The 20,291-nt window shown below is 38.1% G+C and overlaps 1 protein-coding gene across 11 annotated transcripts in view; it reads right to left on the bottom strand.

Moving 5' to 3' along the window:
* LOC143027327 (diacylglycerol lipase-beta-like) overlaps positions 1-20,291 on the bottom strand; it is a 418,191-nt gene that overhangs the window by 174,048 nt on the left and 223,852 nt on the right. For all 11 annotated transcript variants that reach the window (XM_076188602.1, XM_076188608.1, XM_076188615.1 and 8 more), the window contains exons 9-11: positions 19,467-19,590; positions 18,952-19,062; positions 4,759-4,903 (exon numbers count right to left, since the gene is read on the bottom strand). In XM_076188602.1, coding sequence (XP_076044717.1) covers positions 4,759-4,903; positions 18,952-19,062; positions 19,467-19,590 — 380 coding nt within the window. The remainder of the gene's footprint in view (positions 1-4,758; positions 4,904-18,951; positions 19,063-19,466; positions 19,591-20,291) is intronic.

The raw sequence follows: 20,291 nt of genomic DNA, 5'->3' as shown, positions 1-20,291 counted from the left end.
CTCATGTTGAGGTGGTCCTTGACTTTGAGGACTTTTGTTTCATGGTGTAAATGGTCTGTAGGTGTTGTATTTGTGCAGCCTGTAATTGTTTTTAGGGCTTTGTTTTGTATGATTTGAAGGGTGTTGTGGTGTGTCTCACTGAGATTAGGAGCCCATGCAGGACTCGCATAATTCATCACTGAGCGTATGCATTGTTTGTATATTGTTGTATTAGTTTCTTTGTTTTGTCCAAATGTTGTTCCAGCGATTGACTTAAGTGCGTTAAGTCTAGGCGTGCATTTGTTTTTTATGTTTGTGATGTGTTGTTTGAAAGACATGGATGTATCTTATGTTACACCAAGAATTTTCGGTGTGTTTGTGTGTGGTATTAGAGTGTTGTTGATGTAGAGATGAGGTATGTATTTGTGTTCTTTTGTCCAGTTGGTGAGAAGTGTTGCTGTAGATTTGGTTGGAGCTATTTTGAATCTGTTTGTGATGAACCATATGTTGAGTGTATCAAGGTATGGCTAGATTATTTCTGTAGCTTTGTCTGTGTTACGATGTGTGCATGTGATTGTTATGTCGTCTTCGTAGGAAGAGATTTGTATTTCTGAGGTGTCTGGTGTGGGTAAGTCATGCATGTATAGATTAAAGAGCGTGGGGGATAGAACAGAGCCCTGTGGTACTCCATTCTTAATGTTTCTGATGTGCGATGATTGGCCATTATATGACACGTAAGCATTCCTACCTGCCAGATAATTGGCCAGCCATCTTTTGGTGTTATTGTGTATGTCTGTGTTATATATTTTATTTGTTAGGTTGTGGTGGGGTATAGCATCAAAAGCTTTACTAATGTCTAATGTTATATGAAGTGTTCTGTGGTGGTGCCTATCTGAATTGATGCCCTCTAAAATTCTTTGTGTGAGGTTTATTAGAAAAGTGTTTGTGGAGTGTAGTGGCCTAAAACTGTGTTGTGAGTCAGCAAGGGGAATATGTGGTGTGACAAGTTGAAGTATTAGGCGTTCAATGACTTTAGTGGGGGTGCAGAGAAGTGTGATTGGGCGATGCGATGTTGGGATTGTTGGGTCTTTGTTCGGTTTTGGAATGGTGATTATTTTACCATGCTTCCAGATGTCGGGTATAGTGTTGTGTGAATAGCTGTAGTTTGCAATGTTTGTGAGTGTGTATATACCTTGTGGTCCAATGTGTTTTAGGTGGATGTTACTTATGTTATTAGGGCCACAGGCAGATGAGTGCTTGAGATTATGTATTATGTGTTTTGTCTGACTGTCTATGATGGGTGTATAGTCTGAGTCTGTGGGAAAGTCTTTCTTACGTCGAATAGTGCGTCGGTTGTCAGGGTGAGAAGTGAGATGGTTTGTCTGTGCAAAATGATTTATGAGTGTGTTTGCTTGTTGTCTGTTTGAGGGTAGATTGTCTGTTGTTGTGATTATTGCTGTGTGAGAGCGTGTTGTGTTACTGTTGGATAGTGTAATGCTGTTGAGTGTTTTGTACAATTTGCTGGTGTTTGTTTTGTGATCAAGTGTATTGATAAGGTTTTGCCAATTTTGTGTTTTTTGTTCGTGTATTTTATTGGCAATCACAGTGTTTAGTGTTTGTATTTGGTCTGCTATGTTTTGAGGGATAGGTGTGGTGGTATCGTGTTTAAGTGTGTCTCGTTGTCTGATGAGGCCTTGGATTTCTGGTGTGAAGTTGGGGTTGTGTGATTTTCTGTTGCCTCTAGGGATGTATCTCTTGTCTGCGTTTTGTATGATTGTATTAAAAGTGTGCACAGCATTGTTTATGTTTGTGATTGGTGTACTGTTGTTTCAAAATGTTGTTCTGTCTCTTCAGTAAAAGCTTCCCAGTTAGCTCTCTTGTAATTGGTGTGTGTTTGTGGCCAACTGGGGTGCATCTTGTTTTGGTGGTGATGATGATTGGAAGGTGGTCAGAACCAAGGGTTCCGACCACTCTCCATGATGTTGTTGGGGTTAGGCAGGGGGAGCAGAAGGTGATATCAGGAGAGGACCTCACTCATCATGGTCATTTTCTTAGTATTTCCCACTGCAACTATCTTTCCCTCCCTATCCTCCTTCACATTTAGCAACTCCCTAAAATATTCTGCCCATCTTCCCCTTACTGCCTTCTCTTCCATTATCATCTCTCCATCTGCACCTTTTACCTTTTCTTCTCTACTTGATTCGCCTCCTCTTCCTCTCTTAATTTCTTTCCAAAACATCTTTTTATTACTTTCAAAATTTTCTGTCATATTCTTACCCCACTTCACATCTGCTCTCCTCTTTGGCTCCTTTACCTTTTGCTTTACTTCTCTTTTCTTTTCTTTGTACCTCTCATATGACTCCCTCGTCCTATTTTGTAACCAAACTTGATATATTTGATATTCTAACATAGAAAAATTATTGCAATATGGTTCTTTTCCTTGCTGAGTTATTTTAAAACAAAATGTATAAAAAAACGAAAATATCCATTTTTTTTTTTTTTAAACAGCACTTTTTTTTTTTTTTAGTTGCATCTCAAGCTGTTCTACAGCTATGGGAGTTGTTCAAGAACTTTGTGTCCTCTTTGATCTACTGTTTGTATGTTAAACCAGATTGGATGATGTGTGTTCAGATCACGTATAGTACATGGTTTGTTATTGAGTTAAGGGGTTGGAGCTGTGGGATATAACCTTTTGGGGTTGAAGTAATTGGAGGTATGTATATATTTGTGATAGTGTAGGTTGTTTTCTTTATTTGTGTTTGGATTGTGATTATTTCAGTGATGGTGTATGTGACTGTCTGGTATCTCATGTTTTGTTGGAAAAAGGTTTGTTGTTGTGTCTAATGTTACATTTCCACTTTGTGTCTTCTATTGCCTTCTCTTATTATTGTGTAATCTGTGAATGAGGGAATTGTTATTTGTGGTGTCAGTTTTATTTGTTTGTATAGGTGAAATTTGTACGTTGTGTTCATGCAGGAAGTGTATCAGTTCTGTGTGTTTGTGAGTTTAGGGTGTGTTTATGTTTTGGTATGTTTGTGGACATGAAGGGCTTGTGTTGGTTACAGCCCTAATCTTTTGTGTATTGGTTTGTTTAAGTGTTGTACATTTTAAATGGAACCAATTGGGACTGATGTGTGTACATAGTTAATGTTCTCAGTGGAAATAGGGTATGTGTGGAGGCTAGGGTAGGTTTCTGTCACCGACTAATAGGAGAAATGGTACGGCAGGCACCAGTGTACTGACCTCCTCATGTGAAAAAACAAGGACACGAGAGTGTATTTACCTAGTTGTATTTTACGGGAAGGGGAGCTATGCTTGTGGGTGGTGACCCGTTTTTGTATCTCGCAAGATCACGTTTGTTCTTAAATTCTTGTATGGTGTTTTCACACACTATTTTTTTGTCCAGTTTGTTCCAGATATTCACTCTGTGTGGAAAATTGTTCTTTTTCAGGTCTCTTCTGTAGCTGTCCTTTTTGAGTTTCATTGCATGTCCTCTTGTTTATTCTCTGTCCCACTTTAGTAAGTCCTTTCTATCAAGGAGTTCCTTGTCCTTCATAATCCTGTAGATGGCTAGTATTGGGAGTAATGTGCAAGTGTAAAAAGCAACTCTCTAGCCCAGTCCAAAAACCAGGTACTGGACCCTTGGTGCTGAACCTCTTTTAGGAGGTGGGAATGAAACATGTCCATTTGCTGGATTCATGGATTGCTTCTTAGAGCTTGATCCTTCCATGGGGTGGGGGTGGGGGGCAGTGGTGTTGGGGGTGCATTTTCTTATTCTCACTGTCTTTGATCCAAGCAGTGTAGCCTCTTGCAGGCTGGACACAGTAGCACCAGGTCTCTACATTTAGGTATATATTTCTTTTCTCACATACCCTCCAAAATTTAGCCAACTTCTGCAAAATATCATATGTAAAAGGATTATTATGTCCACATTTTTTCCACTTCCCTAAGTGCAGTATCTTGTAAATTATCAGTGTATAATGACTTTTTTTTTTATGTCTTGCTTCTTTCTTATCTTGACTCCTTGTGAATGAGGGGTCATTCCTGTCTCCTGCCCACTGCCCAGGTCCAAAGCAATGCAACACGGCACAGCAGCACATCCATAGCAGGGCTGTTTCATTCACAAAGTGACCCATAAAGTGTTGTAGGCACAATCACCCCTTCATATAATCTCCTCTTTTCATCCATTCCCTGATGCCTATTTCTCATGACACTTTTCAACCCCCCCCCCCAAGACATTTACTTGCTTCTCTCAATGAACAGCTAAAGCTACACATACTTTGCAAAGCCACAATCACAGGGTTGAAGAATATGTCACAGAAAACCATTTCAGCATATTGAAGAAATCATGAGACCATAATAAAAGGTTAACCCCTTCAATATGGGCCAAAATCTTGCGGGCAGCATTAGCTGCCAGACGTGCGATGTTGCATCATAATACTCGCATTATAAAAAATAAAGTTAACGCTGTATTGCTTGTTCTATTTCCCCCATGAATTTTGATAACCATAGAAAATATGATGTAGCCAGTTTACAGAGTATGGGGGTCACTCAGGTACAACTACAATATATATAATCAAGACGCCGACATCGGCATCCTCGCGTACCCACTTGCTCCTCATGACGCCTACGTAGGCACCATCTTATTGAAGAGGTTAAATGGAAATTTAGATCAGAATAATACCACTGAACAGATAAGATGTAATAAAAAAAATCATAGAACAGAATTTCTAAATAACTATCTACTTAAAAATAATCAAGAAACTTAAACTACAGTACCTGTAACAACTAGACCATATCTACTACGTGAGCTCATGGCTACACCAATGGCTCTGGTCTCTTCAAGACGTTGCATGACAAATTTTGCAGCTTGCACCATTCCTTTATGTGCCTGTGAGCCTTCTGGAAGCCCTTCTGCCTCCACCTGCCAAACAAGGAATAACTTTAAGATGCCAAGATAATGAGGAAACTTGTGATATTTATAGTGAGCACACTTTAGCACTGAAAAGAAAAAATATTTGCATTTATTTCATTTAATGCATGAAAATACCATTTACAGCTAAGATCAGGTGCTGAAAAAAATTCTATACATCTATAGTGATGTTTGTTGTGTCACATTACTATGTAAATATATTTGCATATATATATCCATATATCTATATACCAAGGGCTTCTTCCCCCTGTCATGCCCTAAGCTCAGTTTTTGTGTGTTACATCAAACTCTAAAACAGAGTTTGAGTAATTCATACAATCCAGAGTCTCAGAGAAGAATCGCCCCTTTATAGATATGTCCAACACGCCAGGATAAAGAAAGAAGATATACAAAATCACCGAAATATTTATTAACACAACTAATGAGAATATCTCTTACTTACAAGTACCGACAATGCGCAGAGGTCGAGTGCGGAGGGAGCCGCGTGGGTGACCTCACCCCCTGATTTATACCCCAACCGCACAACACAAGTGCTATTGCCCAATGCCAACTTATCTTAATATACATTTCCTATCCCTATCCACCCAACTCCACACATCCATTACTTCCTTTATTTATGCATGGAGAGGGTTCACAATAATTCCCTAGCTTATACCTTAACCTACAAGACAATGAGGTAGAAAGGAGGGGAGGCACTACTTCGCCTTCTTCTCGATTCACGCGCCCCTTGACCTCAGCTAGCGGGCGGCGTTGGCTTCGTATCACTCCGCTGCTTGCCTACGTGAGCTTTCGCGCGCGTTCCAGGTCAACGGCCTTAGCGGACAAGGAGTCATTGTTCATTCTCACACAAAGGGGTAGCATAACACAGTGTAATTATGCTCAAGGAATAAATATGTCACATCACGAGTATGAACCCAGTGTGACGTGACATACATCCCCCTTCACCAAAAAAAAAATGTTCAAACCTGCGAAGCGAGGGTTGAACATTTTGTGTCTGGGCGTGATAGGGCATCAGCGATCATGTTACTCTTCCCTGAAATATGTTTAAGATTTAAATCGTGACCCTGGAGTGCTAGCGCCCACCGAGCCAACCTATCACTCTTAGTCTTCCCTTCTATAATGTACTTAAGAGGATTATGATCACTAAGGACTATTACCTTACCATCTAAAAACACCTGGAATTTCTTTAGCGCTAACACGAGGCTGAGGGCCTCCTTCTCAATTGTGGAATACCTAGTCTGATAATCCTTGAGGACTTGAGACATAAAAGAAATAGGTCGCATGGAACCATCCCTTTCCTGAGCCAACATGGCACCTACAGCCGCTTGGCTTGCATCGCATAAGATGAAAAAGGTCCTGCTATAGTCAGGAGCCACCAAGACGGGACGACTTGAGAGAAGCCTCTTGCACTCATCAATAGCTGCATTTGCGCCTTCATTCCACCTGAAAGGGTTACAAGAGAGCATGCGTAGCATCCTTCCAGCGCCTGGTCAATTGGATAGTTGAGGGGTTACCCGGTGTCAAGGCTTACTCAGATGACATCGTAGTTTTCTCTGACAATTGGGAGGATCACCTTCACAGGCTAAAGGAGTTGCTTGGCAGGTTGGCCCAAGCGGCAATAGCACTTGTGTTGTGCGGTTGGGGTATAAATCAGGGGGTGAGGTCACCCACGCGGCTCCCTCCGCACTCGACCTCTGCGCATTGTCGGTACTTGTAAGTAAGAGATATTCTCATTAGTTGTGTTAATAAATATTTCGGTGATTTTGTATATCTTCTTTCTTTATCCTGGTGTGTTGGACGTATCTATAAAGGGGCGATTCTTCTCTGAGACTCTGGATTGTATGAATTACTCAAACTCTGTTTTAGAGTTTGATATAACACACAAAAACTGAGCTTAGGGCATGACATAAATGGGGGCCTGACCGGGATAAGGAGTCATTGTTCATTCTCACACAAAGGGGTAGCATAACACAGTGTAATTATGCTCAAGGAATAAATATGTCACATCACGAGTATGAACCCAGTGTGACGTGACACCCCTTATTAGGTAGGTAGCCAAGTAAAGGCACACATCCACTCCCACCCATTCCACTCCCATCCACCACCCACTGTTTCCCTCTCATCTCAGAACCTGTGGATGAAGGGCCATCCCTGTCTCCTGTCCATTACCAGGTCAGAAGCAAAGCAGCAAGACACAACACATCCACAGCAGGGCCACTTCATTTACACAGCAGCCCTCCCTCCTAGTCCCTTCATATGGAAAATAGAAAAGATGGGGAGAAATCACTTTGGGCTACATCAAATTATCATCCATACACAACAATTCTCTACTCACACCTATTCCATGCTTTCTCACTTCCTTGCTGAACACACATTCCCCTTTTGCTCAAAACCTCTTTCACCCCATCCATCTCATTCTTGATTGTCCCTCAAATTCACTCCATCCACCTTTGCTTTCCACACTAAATCTTTCTTCACTCATTCTTTCCATATGCCCAAAACATCCCAATAATTCCTCATCAGCCCTATCTGCCAGCTCCCTCTCTATGCACACACTCCTCCTCACTCCTCATTCTATCCCACCTTGTACACACACTTCAAATTAAACACATTTAAACTTCTCCTTTCTGCCTCTCTTAAATTCCAAGTCTCTGCCCCACACAGTGTCATAGGCACAATCAACCCTTATATAATCTCTCTGCATCCATTCCCAGATACCTATTTCTCAAGACATTTTTCAATTCAAGACATTTGCTTGCTTCTCTCACTCTACAGTCCACCTCTACTCCCACTCCTCCATTTCCTGCCAGATGCGACCCCAAATACCATACTTATCATCCACTTCCTCCAACCTCTCCTCTTAGAATCACTTCCAACTTGCTGCCACCTTCTCTCCTTGTACATCTCATCACCTTGATTTTATTCAAATTTACTTTCAACTTTCTACTCCCACATACCTTTCCATACCTTCACATATGATGAAGAAACTAGTGGTTGAAAAAAAAAAAAAAAAAAAAAATTATATATATATATATATATATATATATATATATATATATATATAATTTCTATGAATTAACTTAAACCTTAAATCTAGTGGAGTCAACATAGGGTGGTAAAACATGATGTAACATGCTGGGACAAGCAGCAGGCAGTATATACTTGAAAGGTGAATAGCATACTTAGTACTGTACTTGACAACCAAGACTGAATCACTAACATTAGCCCCTTATTGTTGACAGAAATATAAGTGTGGTTGGAATTTGTTTGTCTCGGTGGTGCTATGAAATTTACTTGTGTGATACTTTACAAGAGTTTACTAAGTCTACATACTTCATCCACCATCACAATGTTGAAAAATTGCACAAACAGCCCAAACTGTTTTTGCTAAATATCTGGTGAATTAACATTCAAATCACAAAAGCACTAACTTTACACCAGTGATTAAAGTGCTATGATAATTATTTCAGGTGTATAGTGTGAGACCAGTGTAAAAATTGGGCCCCTAATATATTAACCTAGTTGTATTTTACGGGAAGAGAGCTATGTTTGTAGTGACCCACTTTTGTATCTTTAAGCATTCAGTTTGATCTTAAATTCTTGTATAGTTTTTCCATTCACTATTTCCTCATTCAGTTTGTTCCAGATATCTATCACTCTGTGTGGGAAGCTATTCTTTTTCAGATCTCTTCTGTAGCTATCCTTTTTAAGTTTCTTTTCGTGTCCCCTTGTTTTTCTCCTATCCCACTTCAGTAAGTCATTTCTATCAAGGACTTCCATTCCTTTCATAATTCTGTAGATGGTTAGCAGGTCTCCTCTTTCTCTTTATTCCAGGGTTGGTAGTCTGAGTCTGTCCAATCTTTGTTCATATGTCAAGTTGGAGAGTGTTGGTGCCATCTTTGTCATTGCTCTTTGAATTCTTTCTAATTTCTTATATTCTTTTTAGTACTGGGTGTCCATAGTGTTGCAGCATATTCCAATTTTGGTCTTATCAATGTAACTAATATTTTTTTTACCGTTTCTTCATCCATGTTGTCAAAGGCCACTTTCATTGATCTTAAGTTGAAAGTTTCTATGACTAATTTGTTGATATGTTTGACTGGTGCCATGTCATTGGTAATAGTTACACCTAGGTCCCTTTCTGAGTTGACTTTTTTAACTTTCTTTGTACCAATTTTATATTGTCTTGATATTCTAGTTTTACTTTTTCTAAATTCCATTATACATTTCTTGATGTTGAAATTCACTTCACATTTCGGACTCCATTTCCAGACTTTCTCCAGGTCTTCTTGTAGTGATTTGCAATCTTCCTCTGAACTCACTCTCTTTAGTAGTTTCACATCATCTGCAAAGATGTTCATATAACATTCCACACCTTCATCCATGTCATTTATATATATGGCAAACATTATTGGAGCCTATACAGAGCCTTGTGGGACTCCACTTATCATTTCCCAATCTGAGTTCTTGTCTCTGAGTACCACCCTTATTTTTCTCCTGTTCAAGAAATCTTTCATCCAATCCAATAACTTTCCTTGTATTCCACCTATTATTTCAATATTTCTTAGTAGCTTTTTGTGTGGTACTTTGTCATAAACCTATGTAAATCTAAGAAGGCACAAGCTGCCCATCAGTCCCTTTCCTGTATTATTTATTAGCCTCAAGTATAAGCATATTAGGTTTGTGGCACATGACTTTCCACATCTAAATCCACATTGTTTTGGATTTAGTATTTTCTCCACCAAATGTTTAATCCATTTACTTTTGATAACTTTTTCACATATTTTTGCTATTGTAGTTGTAAGGGAGACTGGTCTATGGTTGGTTGGATTTTCTTTGTCCCCTCCTTTGTATATTGGTACAATATTTGCATTTTTCCAATCTTGTGGTACTTTTCCTTGAGTGAGAAATCAATTATCTTGTATATTTTGTCCATTAGTTCATCTATACATTCTTTCAATATCCAATTTGCAATTCCATTCAGCCCGTGTGACTTTCTGACATTATTTCCTTCTGTCACCATTATTTCTTTCCTTGCGGGTGATCTTTCTATCTGTCCTTCCTCCCAATTTTGTGAGCTTTCAATTGTGAGTACAGATTTAAAATATTTTATCATAATTTCAGCTATTTCTACATAATCTATATATTCTTTATTTCCTTCACGCAGTTTCACTATTTTGTCTTTTAGTTTGTCATTTACATATCTGTAGAATAGTTTAGGTTGGTTCTTGTATTTTTCTATCATGTCTTTTTCATCTTTTTCCTTCCCTGTGTATATTTACATATTCATTTCTTAGTTTGATGTATGTTTGCCATTTGGTCTTTTTTTCTTTTCCAGGCTTTGTCTCTTCTATAGCTTCATTACACTTTTTGTTATACCAACACTTTATGTATACTCTTTTTTGTTTCTTCTTTGGTACATAATTATCTATTCCCTCCTTTTATTTTCATTTTAATATGTTCCACTTTTCTTCCATCTTTGTTTCTTCATTTAAAAGTTTTTCCCACTTAGCATTTGAATTTTTTTTTCTAAGTTTTTCGAAGTCTGTTTTGTTGTACATTTGTCCTCCTTTTCTATGTTTCTCATTTCTTCTCACATCATTTTGTTCTTTTAGTTTGAACTCTATTAGTATGTGGTCACTCTTCCCAATTGGTGTCTAGTATTCCATTTTGTTCACAATTTCAGGCTCTGATGTGAATATTAAGTCTAGTCTCGATGGTTCTTTATTGTTTCTGTATCTGGTATTTTCCTTTACCCATTGAGTCAATGTGTATTCAATGGCCATACCCAGAAGAATATTTCCCCAAACTTCCTCTCCACCTTTAACTGTCACTTCCTCCCAACATGTTTCATTTGAGTTAAAGTCACCCATACTTACTGTTTCCTCCTTCTTTCAATAACTTAATTAATGCATTCTTTGTGTCTTCCAGTATTTTGGAATGATCACTATCAGTCCAAACCTGTGTTTTGGGGGGCACATATACTACTATAAATTTTCTACTTTTAATATTTGTTTTCAACTTTAATCAAAACCAATTCCACATTATTTTTTCCTTCTGTTATCTTTGTCACATTTAAACCTTTCTTAGTCAAAAAATGACTCTTCCCTGTTTTTCTATTTTTCGCACAATGGTTGTATAGACCTTGTCCCACAGTATTTGATGGTAGTGGACCTTTTCTCTTTTAATTTTGTCTCCACAATTCCCATGTCTGGTTTCTCTATTAACAGATGGTCATTTAATTTGTTTAGTCCAGAAATCATACCATCTATGTTTGTATATGCTATTTTTAATCTTTTCTTTCTCTTTTTTGGCTATGGTTCCTTTTTTAATGTACCATTTTCCTAGACTCAGATCCAGCACTCTCCAAAAAACTCATTCTTTTCAGTCGCCGTTCTTCTCTCATTTTTTTTTTATTTGCTTCATTTCTAAGTGCCTTTATGTTTCTCTATTTCTTCATTGCTCATTTCCTTTTTTATCTATATATTTTTATAATTTTCACTATTTACTAGCTTTGCCGCTTTTGATAGCGCCTCTTCAGCTCTCATTTGAGTTCTTAGTTTGATTTTTAGTGGCCTATATTGTTTATCTCTAGCATATTGATCCATCCTATGCACCTCCTCAATATCTTTGTCCAATTCTTGTCCCTCTTCTTGAACCACTTTCAGAATTTCCTTTGCAATTTCTTTTTCCTCTTTTCTCTTTGGTATTTGTATACATAATGTTTTTCTTTAATACCATAAACTACAATGCACCTTTCTTTTTATCCACTGTGTCTCTTACCCAGTTTTCCTTTTCTTTAATTACAGTTTCTTCATTTTCCTCTACCTCCAGTTGTACTATTTCTTTAAATGTTTTCAGATTTTTTTTTTTTTCCTGCTTCCACTGATTTTTTATTTCTAGATCAGTCTCCTTAATTGATTTTCCCACTTTTTTGGTCACTGCTTGTACTTGTTCTTTGACCTCTTTTTTCAGTTCTTCATTTTTGTTTCTGTCTTCATTTTTCTTTCTTTTGTTATCACTTCTGATCATACTTAGTTCACTTTTTAGGTCATTAAGCGAGTGTTGCATTGTTTTTTTTTGAGTAGGTGAAATTAAATTTTCAAATATGTATTTAATGAACTTAGGTATAATTACCAGTGGTGGATCCAGGATAAAAATTTGGGGGGGGCTAACCTGAATTCCTTCCTCTGAGTAGTCTGATGTATCAGAAGTCTGAGGTATACTTAACTTAATAATGTTTTTCAGATTTTTCTGTATTTTAGACATATATGATAATGTATATTCATTTTATATTGTTACACGCTTGTGCTAGTCAGTGATAAGGCACTGGCACGCGTATACTCTCGCATAGAGAGTAATTATTGCAGGATCCATGTGTAGTGTTAGTGCACATAGACTCATGGAAGTAATAAAAAATAAAAGTAGCTTTAAAAAACAGAAATACAAACAAAAACGTGTATGAACTTCTGAACCTGTTAATAAAAGTATCTAAATTACATTAATAACACAAAGAATTGTTCATGGGATCTCACACGAATATCAACCTCCTGTTTTTTTTTGTTTTTTTTTTTGGGGGGGGGGCAAATACATGGATTACACTATTTCAATATTGATTTCATTGTGAATGCCGAGTAGCGCCAGGCCGTTGAGGCAATCTTGACCCATAGTATTCCTTAGGTAGGTCTTCACTCACTTCAGGGTTGAAAATGAACGCTCGGCCTCTGCGTTCGAGACTGGGAGCGTGATCAAAACTCGGAAGAGCTTGGCCAGGTTCAGAACATTCAGGTCTGGGCGTGGGCAAGGGTATCTCCAATGGATTCGAACTTCATTGTTGTTGAATACCAGCACTCTGCTTCTGCCTTCATGAGGCTCAAGGTCTCGATGTCAGCCTCATAAACCTTTGCCGCTTCCAGTACAGCAGCAACATCTCCGTCAGCGCTGCTGAGCAGATTCTTGATCTTGAAGCCAACAGGAATAGTATCATTCCCGAACCGGGTCTGCAGCTCAGTCAATACATGGTTGAGGAATGGGACATATACAGATCTTCGGTAATACTCCTCAGCTGTCTGGAAGGGTAAATTCGCTCGCTGCGTTTGGCGCTTGCAAACTCGAGGTACAGGAATGGTGTCGTGTGATGAACCGATCTCCTGGAGGAGCCCCTCTGCCTTCTTGAAGATGTCCTGGAAGCTGGTCAGTGCACCTTCCCAGGTCTTGTTTAGATGCGTCACCACATCACCAATCGTAGCGTACGCTGAGACTAGATCGACCATAGGGTACTGCAGGGCTCGGCTCGGCTCCACAGTGTGAGCTAGCACAGACTCAGCGACGGTGAGACCAATCAGAAAGCGCGGCTCTCGGATTGCTATTAGTACTAGTCCCGCCGTCGTGTCCGAGTTGCTCTCGTTCTCTAGAAAGACGGCAATAACTGGCAGGAATTCCATAAACACAATGACTGAGTCGTGTCACTCAACCCATCTAGTAGCACAGAAGCTGACCAGCTTCTTCCGCTTCGTGGACGTGTGGTCTTTTACGAGCTCAGTAAACCTCATTGGGCGCATGTTTGAGGAATAGATGTAGTTATACACCTCGCTGAGAGTCTGGAGAGCGAGCTTTACCTCCTTGGTGTCACAGGCCTTGGTCATAGGCCTGGCAACCCTACAACATGCGCAGCACAAAACAGATAAATGGAATTAAACAAATGCCAAACACAGCACAATTCCGCCCAAATACCGCATACATGCTGTCAGTTTATTTAACTCCCGGACCTGGCAAAACATCAGAAAGTACTAAAATCAATTAAATGACATCCTTACGATGATTCATGGAAGAACAAATTTGGGGGGAGCTTCAGCCCCCTCAGCCCCCCCCCCCCTGGATCCACGCCTGTTAATTATTCCTTACATTAGTGTATAATTCCTCAGAGTATTGTGTTCCTCCCATGTATATATATAAGGCATAGTTAAGATATAGTGAAGCTCTAATTACTTAATGGAAAATCCTTCCACATCATTCGGCTTGGTATGAAATGAAAGCTTAGAGTCTGGGGAACAAAAATTATTGAATATATTATATCAAACTAATACCTCTGATTTCTTATTCATTTGTTTCTGAATAATTAAAAAATGCTGCAAAATTCAGGTTTCATTAATAAAAAAATAATAATAAATTTAAATTTTTTATTTTTTACTCTAGAAAATAAAGAGCATGAAGTTTTCTTTCAAATAAAACAAAAAATGACAAAAATACATAAAGAACAACTGAAGATATTACAACAGAAAGAACAAAAACAAACTTACAGGACAAGGGATTTAAATTTTTGCAACCATCTGTTTGATGGTTGTGATATACAGCAAATCTCTAATTTCCTCCTTTTTGCTGATGAGGTGTGAGATGAGGGTGAGTGATGTGGCATGGATGGAGGAGGTGTAAGGTGGGTATGGCCAGTAGATGCTTGCAGAGTGCTGGGTGCAGTTGTGATGCTTTTCTCCTCTTTTTCCTTCTTGTTTCTATTTCAGGCCCTCTCTATATTCTGCCGCTTCACTCACTTGTTTCTTGTTAATTTTCCTATGGTCACAGCAACAATACAGGGCAAGGAATCAAAATTGTGGTGTACCATGAGAGCACCAGGAGCTACGTCACCTTACTTTGACCTTTTTTAGACTATTGATGCCCTGTCCACTGTCTTTGTGGGCTATGCTGGTGGGAGGAGTAGCCAAATATCTCCATAAACACAATTCTGTAGCAAAAAATTAAACACCTATAGAAATATTGATTCTATTTCAATATACAGAATGTTTTTTTATGCAATGGGGTTGCCAGATGTTCCCAATATTTTACCTATTTTATGCTGTATAAAAAAAATAGAAATGAAATACAGCTGTATAGCTTTGTACAAGTGTTACCACCATCATAGGGATTCTTTTGAAATGTTTACCTAAAATTTGCTCATGTACCAGAATTTTTTGAATGATTGCTGGTGACACTTCCTTAAGCTCTCTGTTAATTTCTTCATTAGTTTTTTGTAGATTGGTCATTTCTCTGTGGATGGGTCTATAATCTATTCTTAAGTCTATTAATTCCTCCATCAAGTTGTTAATGTCTCAATTTATTAGTACACTGCTATACTTAGTTTCTCTTTCTGTATCCAAACCTTTACATAATACTCTTTCTCTCTGAAATCCCCAAAAAACATTGTTTTCCCACCTTTGAGTTGATTTTGGGGTGTCATCTAAATAAGTCCTCTTTGGTATCACTCCAAGTGGCGATTCCACTCATGTCCAATCCTCTCTTTGTTGGTTCATTATTCCTTTTTTCTCCTTTTCTTTCCTCCAATTTATATGTTAATACACTTTATAAAACTTAATACTTTTACACCATAGCAGTCACTCAAAAGCCATAACTTCTTCTCCGTAAGTACAAACAGGTGTTTTCTTGTTCCTAGTGAAAAAGAGCTGGTTTGGAGCTTGTCCACTAGCCTGTGTCAGACTTATCACTGCATGGGCAAAAGGACCTGCCATATGCCTTTTCAATTCACATGATTTAGAGAGAGCCCAATATAAGTTAAGCAACATCAAAATTCAAGCACACTGTAAAACATCCTAATTTACCATCTGGTGCGAGATATGCACCTCACAGTCAAGACTTACCTGTACCAGATCCTCCAAAGCAAATTACATCAAGTGATGACAGGTCTACTGATGAGACAACAAATAAAGAAAAAGAAGATATGTACCAAACAATGAGGCTTGCTGTTCTTCATGTGAACTACATTTGTTGAGTCAAGGAGATAGGAATGAACTTGTCCTTGATTTTAAGTTTATCTAAGAAGCAAACTGAACTTCTTGGTTCAAGGCTGAAGGGTTGTAATCTTCTAAAGAAAGAGACCAAAATTGGTTTTTATCATGATTGCCATTGTATTCTCAAGAAATTGTTCTCACTTCAGAATAGTCTGCTATTCTGCAATGATTAGTCTGTTATGGAGGAGCTTGGTCACAAATACAGCACGAATGAGTGGTAACTCTTCTAAAGTAAGCTTGAAAGCAGTCTTACTCCTAAATGGAAACAAGTTTCCTTCTGCTCCTCTGGCTCATGCAGCTAACACAAAAGAAACATACGAGAGTATGAAGATCCTGTTGCAAAAAATTAAGTATGAGGAATTTAAATAGAATGTCTGTGGTGAACTAAAGGTTGTGGCAATTTTACTTGGAATGCAGATGGGCTACACTAAATTTTGTTGCTTCCTCTATGAGAGGAAGAAGTAGAGATGAAAAGTTTTAATGTGTTTGAGATGAAATGTCTGAGAGGTATGGTAGAGGTTACAAGGTTGGATAGAGTGAGAAACAAGGAGTTTGTGGGCAGGGTGGCAAAGGAGATGGCAGATGGGGCTAATGAAAGAGTTTTGGGATAGTTTGGACACATGGAAAGAATGAGTATAAAATATTAGTAAAAGAGGTATGGAAGGCAGAGGTGGATGAAGAGAACATGAGGGGACAACTGAGGGGGTGTTGAGCAAGAGGGAAATGTCTGTTGACCAAGGAAGGAAAAAGTCAGAGGATAAGGGTGAGTGGAGAACGGTTGTGATACTGTGATGTAAAGAAGGGAGGGGGCAGGGGATGTGGGGTAGGGATTGGTTATGTGAATATTTTGACATAGCACATAGGGATTTCTCCCAGTCTTCCCTTTTTCTGCATGAGGGGACAGACAAGGGGGTCGCAGATTAAATGAAGCAGCCTTGCTGTGGATGTACTACTGTATATACTCATGTATAGGTCGCACCAGTGTACAGGTCACATTGCTAGTTTGTGGTTGTCAAAGTGGTTATTTGCGGTTGACCTGCAGATAGGTCGCACTATAATCTGGCGATTTACAAGACCCATTCAAACTTAAAATTGATCAGATATTTACCTTTATTTCAAAACATTACTCACAAAATTTTAATATCAGAACACATGTAGATTGTCTGACTGTCACGTGTGTGCATAATGCAAATTTACTTAAATAACTGTTGCATTTCTAAAACTATAATTGTAAACAAATGCACTTGTGTAAAAAATGTCATAGTCAAGTTGACCAAAAAAAATCAATACATTTAAACTGTCAACTGGACACTATACAGCAGTATAGAAGAAAATTTCTTTAAGCTGATCTTTCTGCTTTCTCTATCCCCTCATTATCTTTTCTGAAACCCCAGACTCCCTTTCTGCCAATCTGTTTCCATGTTCTTCTGTGTCATCCACTACTTTCAGCTTAAAACCTTCTTCATAGCTCTTTCTCTTACTGGTACTCATGATTAGGGTTTGCAGTTATTAGGCCTAAAACTCTGTGCAATCTACCATAGATCTAACAGTACGGTAGGCCTAATGCAAATTTATGAAAATAAATCTTTATTACGAAATCATAAATTTATTTAAGTTACGTTATGGGATGTTACGTTATGCTACAAAAACATAATTTGAACACATATAGAAATGCAGTCACGAGTGAAACAGGTGATGTACAGTAACATATGGTAAACAAAGGGTCAAGGTTGCATTGCTTATAAATACTATAAAACATACAATAGAGTTGGAAAAGAGAATATTTTACGATTTTATTGTAATTGATATATGGTTTTCCAGCAGCAATAGTTCAGTTTAAAGCAGTGAGTCAGTAGGAAACTTTGATATATATATTTCATGCATACAAAAGGTTTGAAAAGCTTTCCGATGCATATTGTGCAAACACCACTGAATTTCCATATCACTGTCACATTGAAATCGCCAATTGTTGCAACTTCGGTGACAAAGTAGTACTGTCCCTCATCAATGTCGAGTGGATAGGTCGCACCCCTGATTTTGGCAAAATATTTAGTTAAAAAAGTGCGACCTATACACGAGTATATGGTATGTCTTACTGCATTACTTCTGACACAGGGCAGTGGGCAGGATACAGGGATGACCCATCATCCATGAGGAGCTGAGAGGGAGAAAAGGGTGGTGGAGTGAGTACGCCTTTTGACTTGACTACCTCCCTCATATAGGGGAAAAAACCCTTGGTACATAGATAGAAGGATCTATGATTGGGACAGTAAAAAATGTATATATATATATGTGTGTGTGTGTGTATATATATTATATATATATATATATATATATACATACAGTATATATATATATATATATATATATACATACATATAAAGTGTAGCCAAAGAGATCACTGGTTCCATGAGAGAAGAATGTCATTATTACTCCACTTGTTGATCAAGAGAAAAAAAAATTCAGCCTCCTTTGCTAAGCTGGGTTTGATAAAGAATTTCATCAAAAGTATGGATAAATCGGGCAATGGATTCACATATTTGAGAAAATAAGATTCCTAGAGTAAGACATGCATAAATTAAGGAAAGTATTTCTGTACGACCACAGATTGAATAACTGATGCGAAATCAAAAGTTTGACGAAGTGCTTACTGATGTTGAAAAAGTTGCATAGCTCTTATTAAAAAAGTTTGAAAAGAATTTTTTGGGAATCACTGATAAGAAAATTACCATGACATTCTGAAAGACCTGACTTCATACAAAAACCTGGGCTGCAATCAAAATGAGCCTAAGAATCTGCTTCTTGTATTCTCACTTGAACTTTTTTCCAACAAATCTTGGTGCAGTCAGTGACGAGCACAGCAAGAAGTTTCACCAAGTCTTTCTGAACATGGTAACTCGGTACTAAGGAAAGTGGAGTACTTCTATGCTAGCTGATTACTGTTGGACCCTAAGAAGCGATGGTCCAGAGGCTAAATATAGCCAAACATCCAATATCAATACATTTCAAAAGTCAGTACATTAGTAATATCATCTTGATATACTGATTAAAGATGTAAAGTTGTTATAAATTAAACTATAGCATGGAAATATAATGCCTGATAGACAAATCTTGAAAACATATTGGAATTTTGCATAAAAAAAAAAATCCATTACATTCACCCACTTCAGTTTTTTTGGGAGAAAAAAAAAAAAAAAAAAAAAATTGTTAATCAGTGCAATCAGTCAATATTATACTTACTGGAGCTGCCAGTGCAGTCATATCAGTAATTGCATCCTGTAGTGATAGAGTTCCTCGTATAGCCACTATCACATGTTCGGTTTCATCATCTATGGCAACATAGAATGGTACCTGATTTGGAAGTTAGATATCAAATAAAAACAAGCCCAGTTTTTACTAGAGGAATTTTGGAAAATATATTTCATAATCTTTATTAGAAAGAAAATTCTCAAGAAGACAATAGTATTTTCTTGATCCATCCTCACAATGTGACTCAAATCTCTCATCCTGCCATGTGTAGGATGCAATGTCAAGCAAACTATATGATTTTATTTGTCATTCTTTTATTTATTTATTATTATTTTTTTTTATTTGTTTATTCTTTTATCTAGTTTAATCTTTAATTATTATTTTTTTTGTGCAACACACTAAACACATACTTTCACTATTCTCCCAACTTGAAAATTTTATCATTTTCACGTTCAATAACTGATGGATCATGAAAATTATTGGCATCTAAAATCTATATATCTCACCTGAAAGATGCTGTTGTGAAAAGACACATATATCAAATTCCTTTCTTCTAAATTAGTAACAGCTTTGAGTGCAGCAGTATGACACATGCAGCAATTGTCCGACAGAATGGATGGAGGAAGTGCTCTGTCAAGATTAGACACTTGTTTAATTGTTTACAAAAAAAAACAACTAAATATCTATCTATATACCAAGGGCTTTTTCTCCCTTACAAGGGAGGTAGCCAAGTCAAAAGGCATATACCCACTCCCATCCACCATGCTTCCCTGTATCCTGCCCACTGCCTTGGGTCACAAGTAATGCAGCAAGACATAGCACAACCATGGCAAGGCTGCATCATTTAATCGGTGACCCCCCTCTCCGTCCCCTCATACAGAAAAAAAGAAGCCAGGAAGAAAGCCTTTCAGGCTGTGTCAAAATATTATTCGCACATAGCCACTCAATACCCCTATCCCCTGCCCCTCTATTCCTTGTATCACAGTATCATCTATACACAGGCATTCTCCACTCATCCCTATCTCCTGTCTTCCCCCTTCCTTGGTCAACAGACTTTCCCCTATTACTCAAAGCCCCTTGGTCATCCCCTCCAGATCACTTCCTCCACCTCTGCCTTTCAATCTCTTTTACTAATTATTCTTCACTCATTCTTTCCATATGTCTAAATCATCCCAAAACTCTTTCATCAGCCCTATTTTCCATCTCCCTTTCCACCCCTGCCCTCATCCTCACCTCCTCATTTCTCACTCTATCCAACCTTCTAACCCGTACCATACTTCTCAGACATTTCATTTCAAACACAAATATATATATCCCTCACCATGGATTCT

This window comes from Oratosquilla oratoria, chromosome 1 (genome assembly GCF_046742065.1).
Source record: "Oratosquilla oratoria isolate Oo_2021 chromosome 1, ASM4674206v1, whole genome shotgun sequence".
In the NCBI taxonomy this organism is placed as follows: Eukaryota; Metazoa; Arthropoda; class Malacostraca; order Stomatopoda; family Squillidae; genus Oratosquilla; species Oratosquilla oratoria.
The sequence above is the reverse complement of the archived record's forward strand: the minus strand, read 5'-3'. Positions and strand labels throughout refer to the sequence as shown.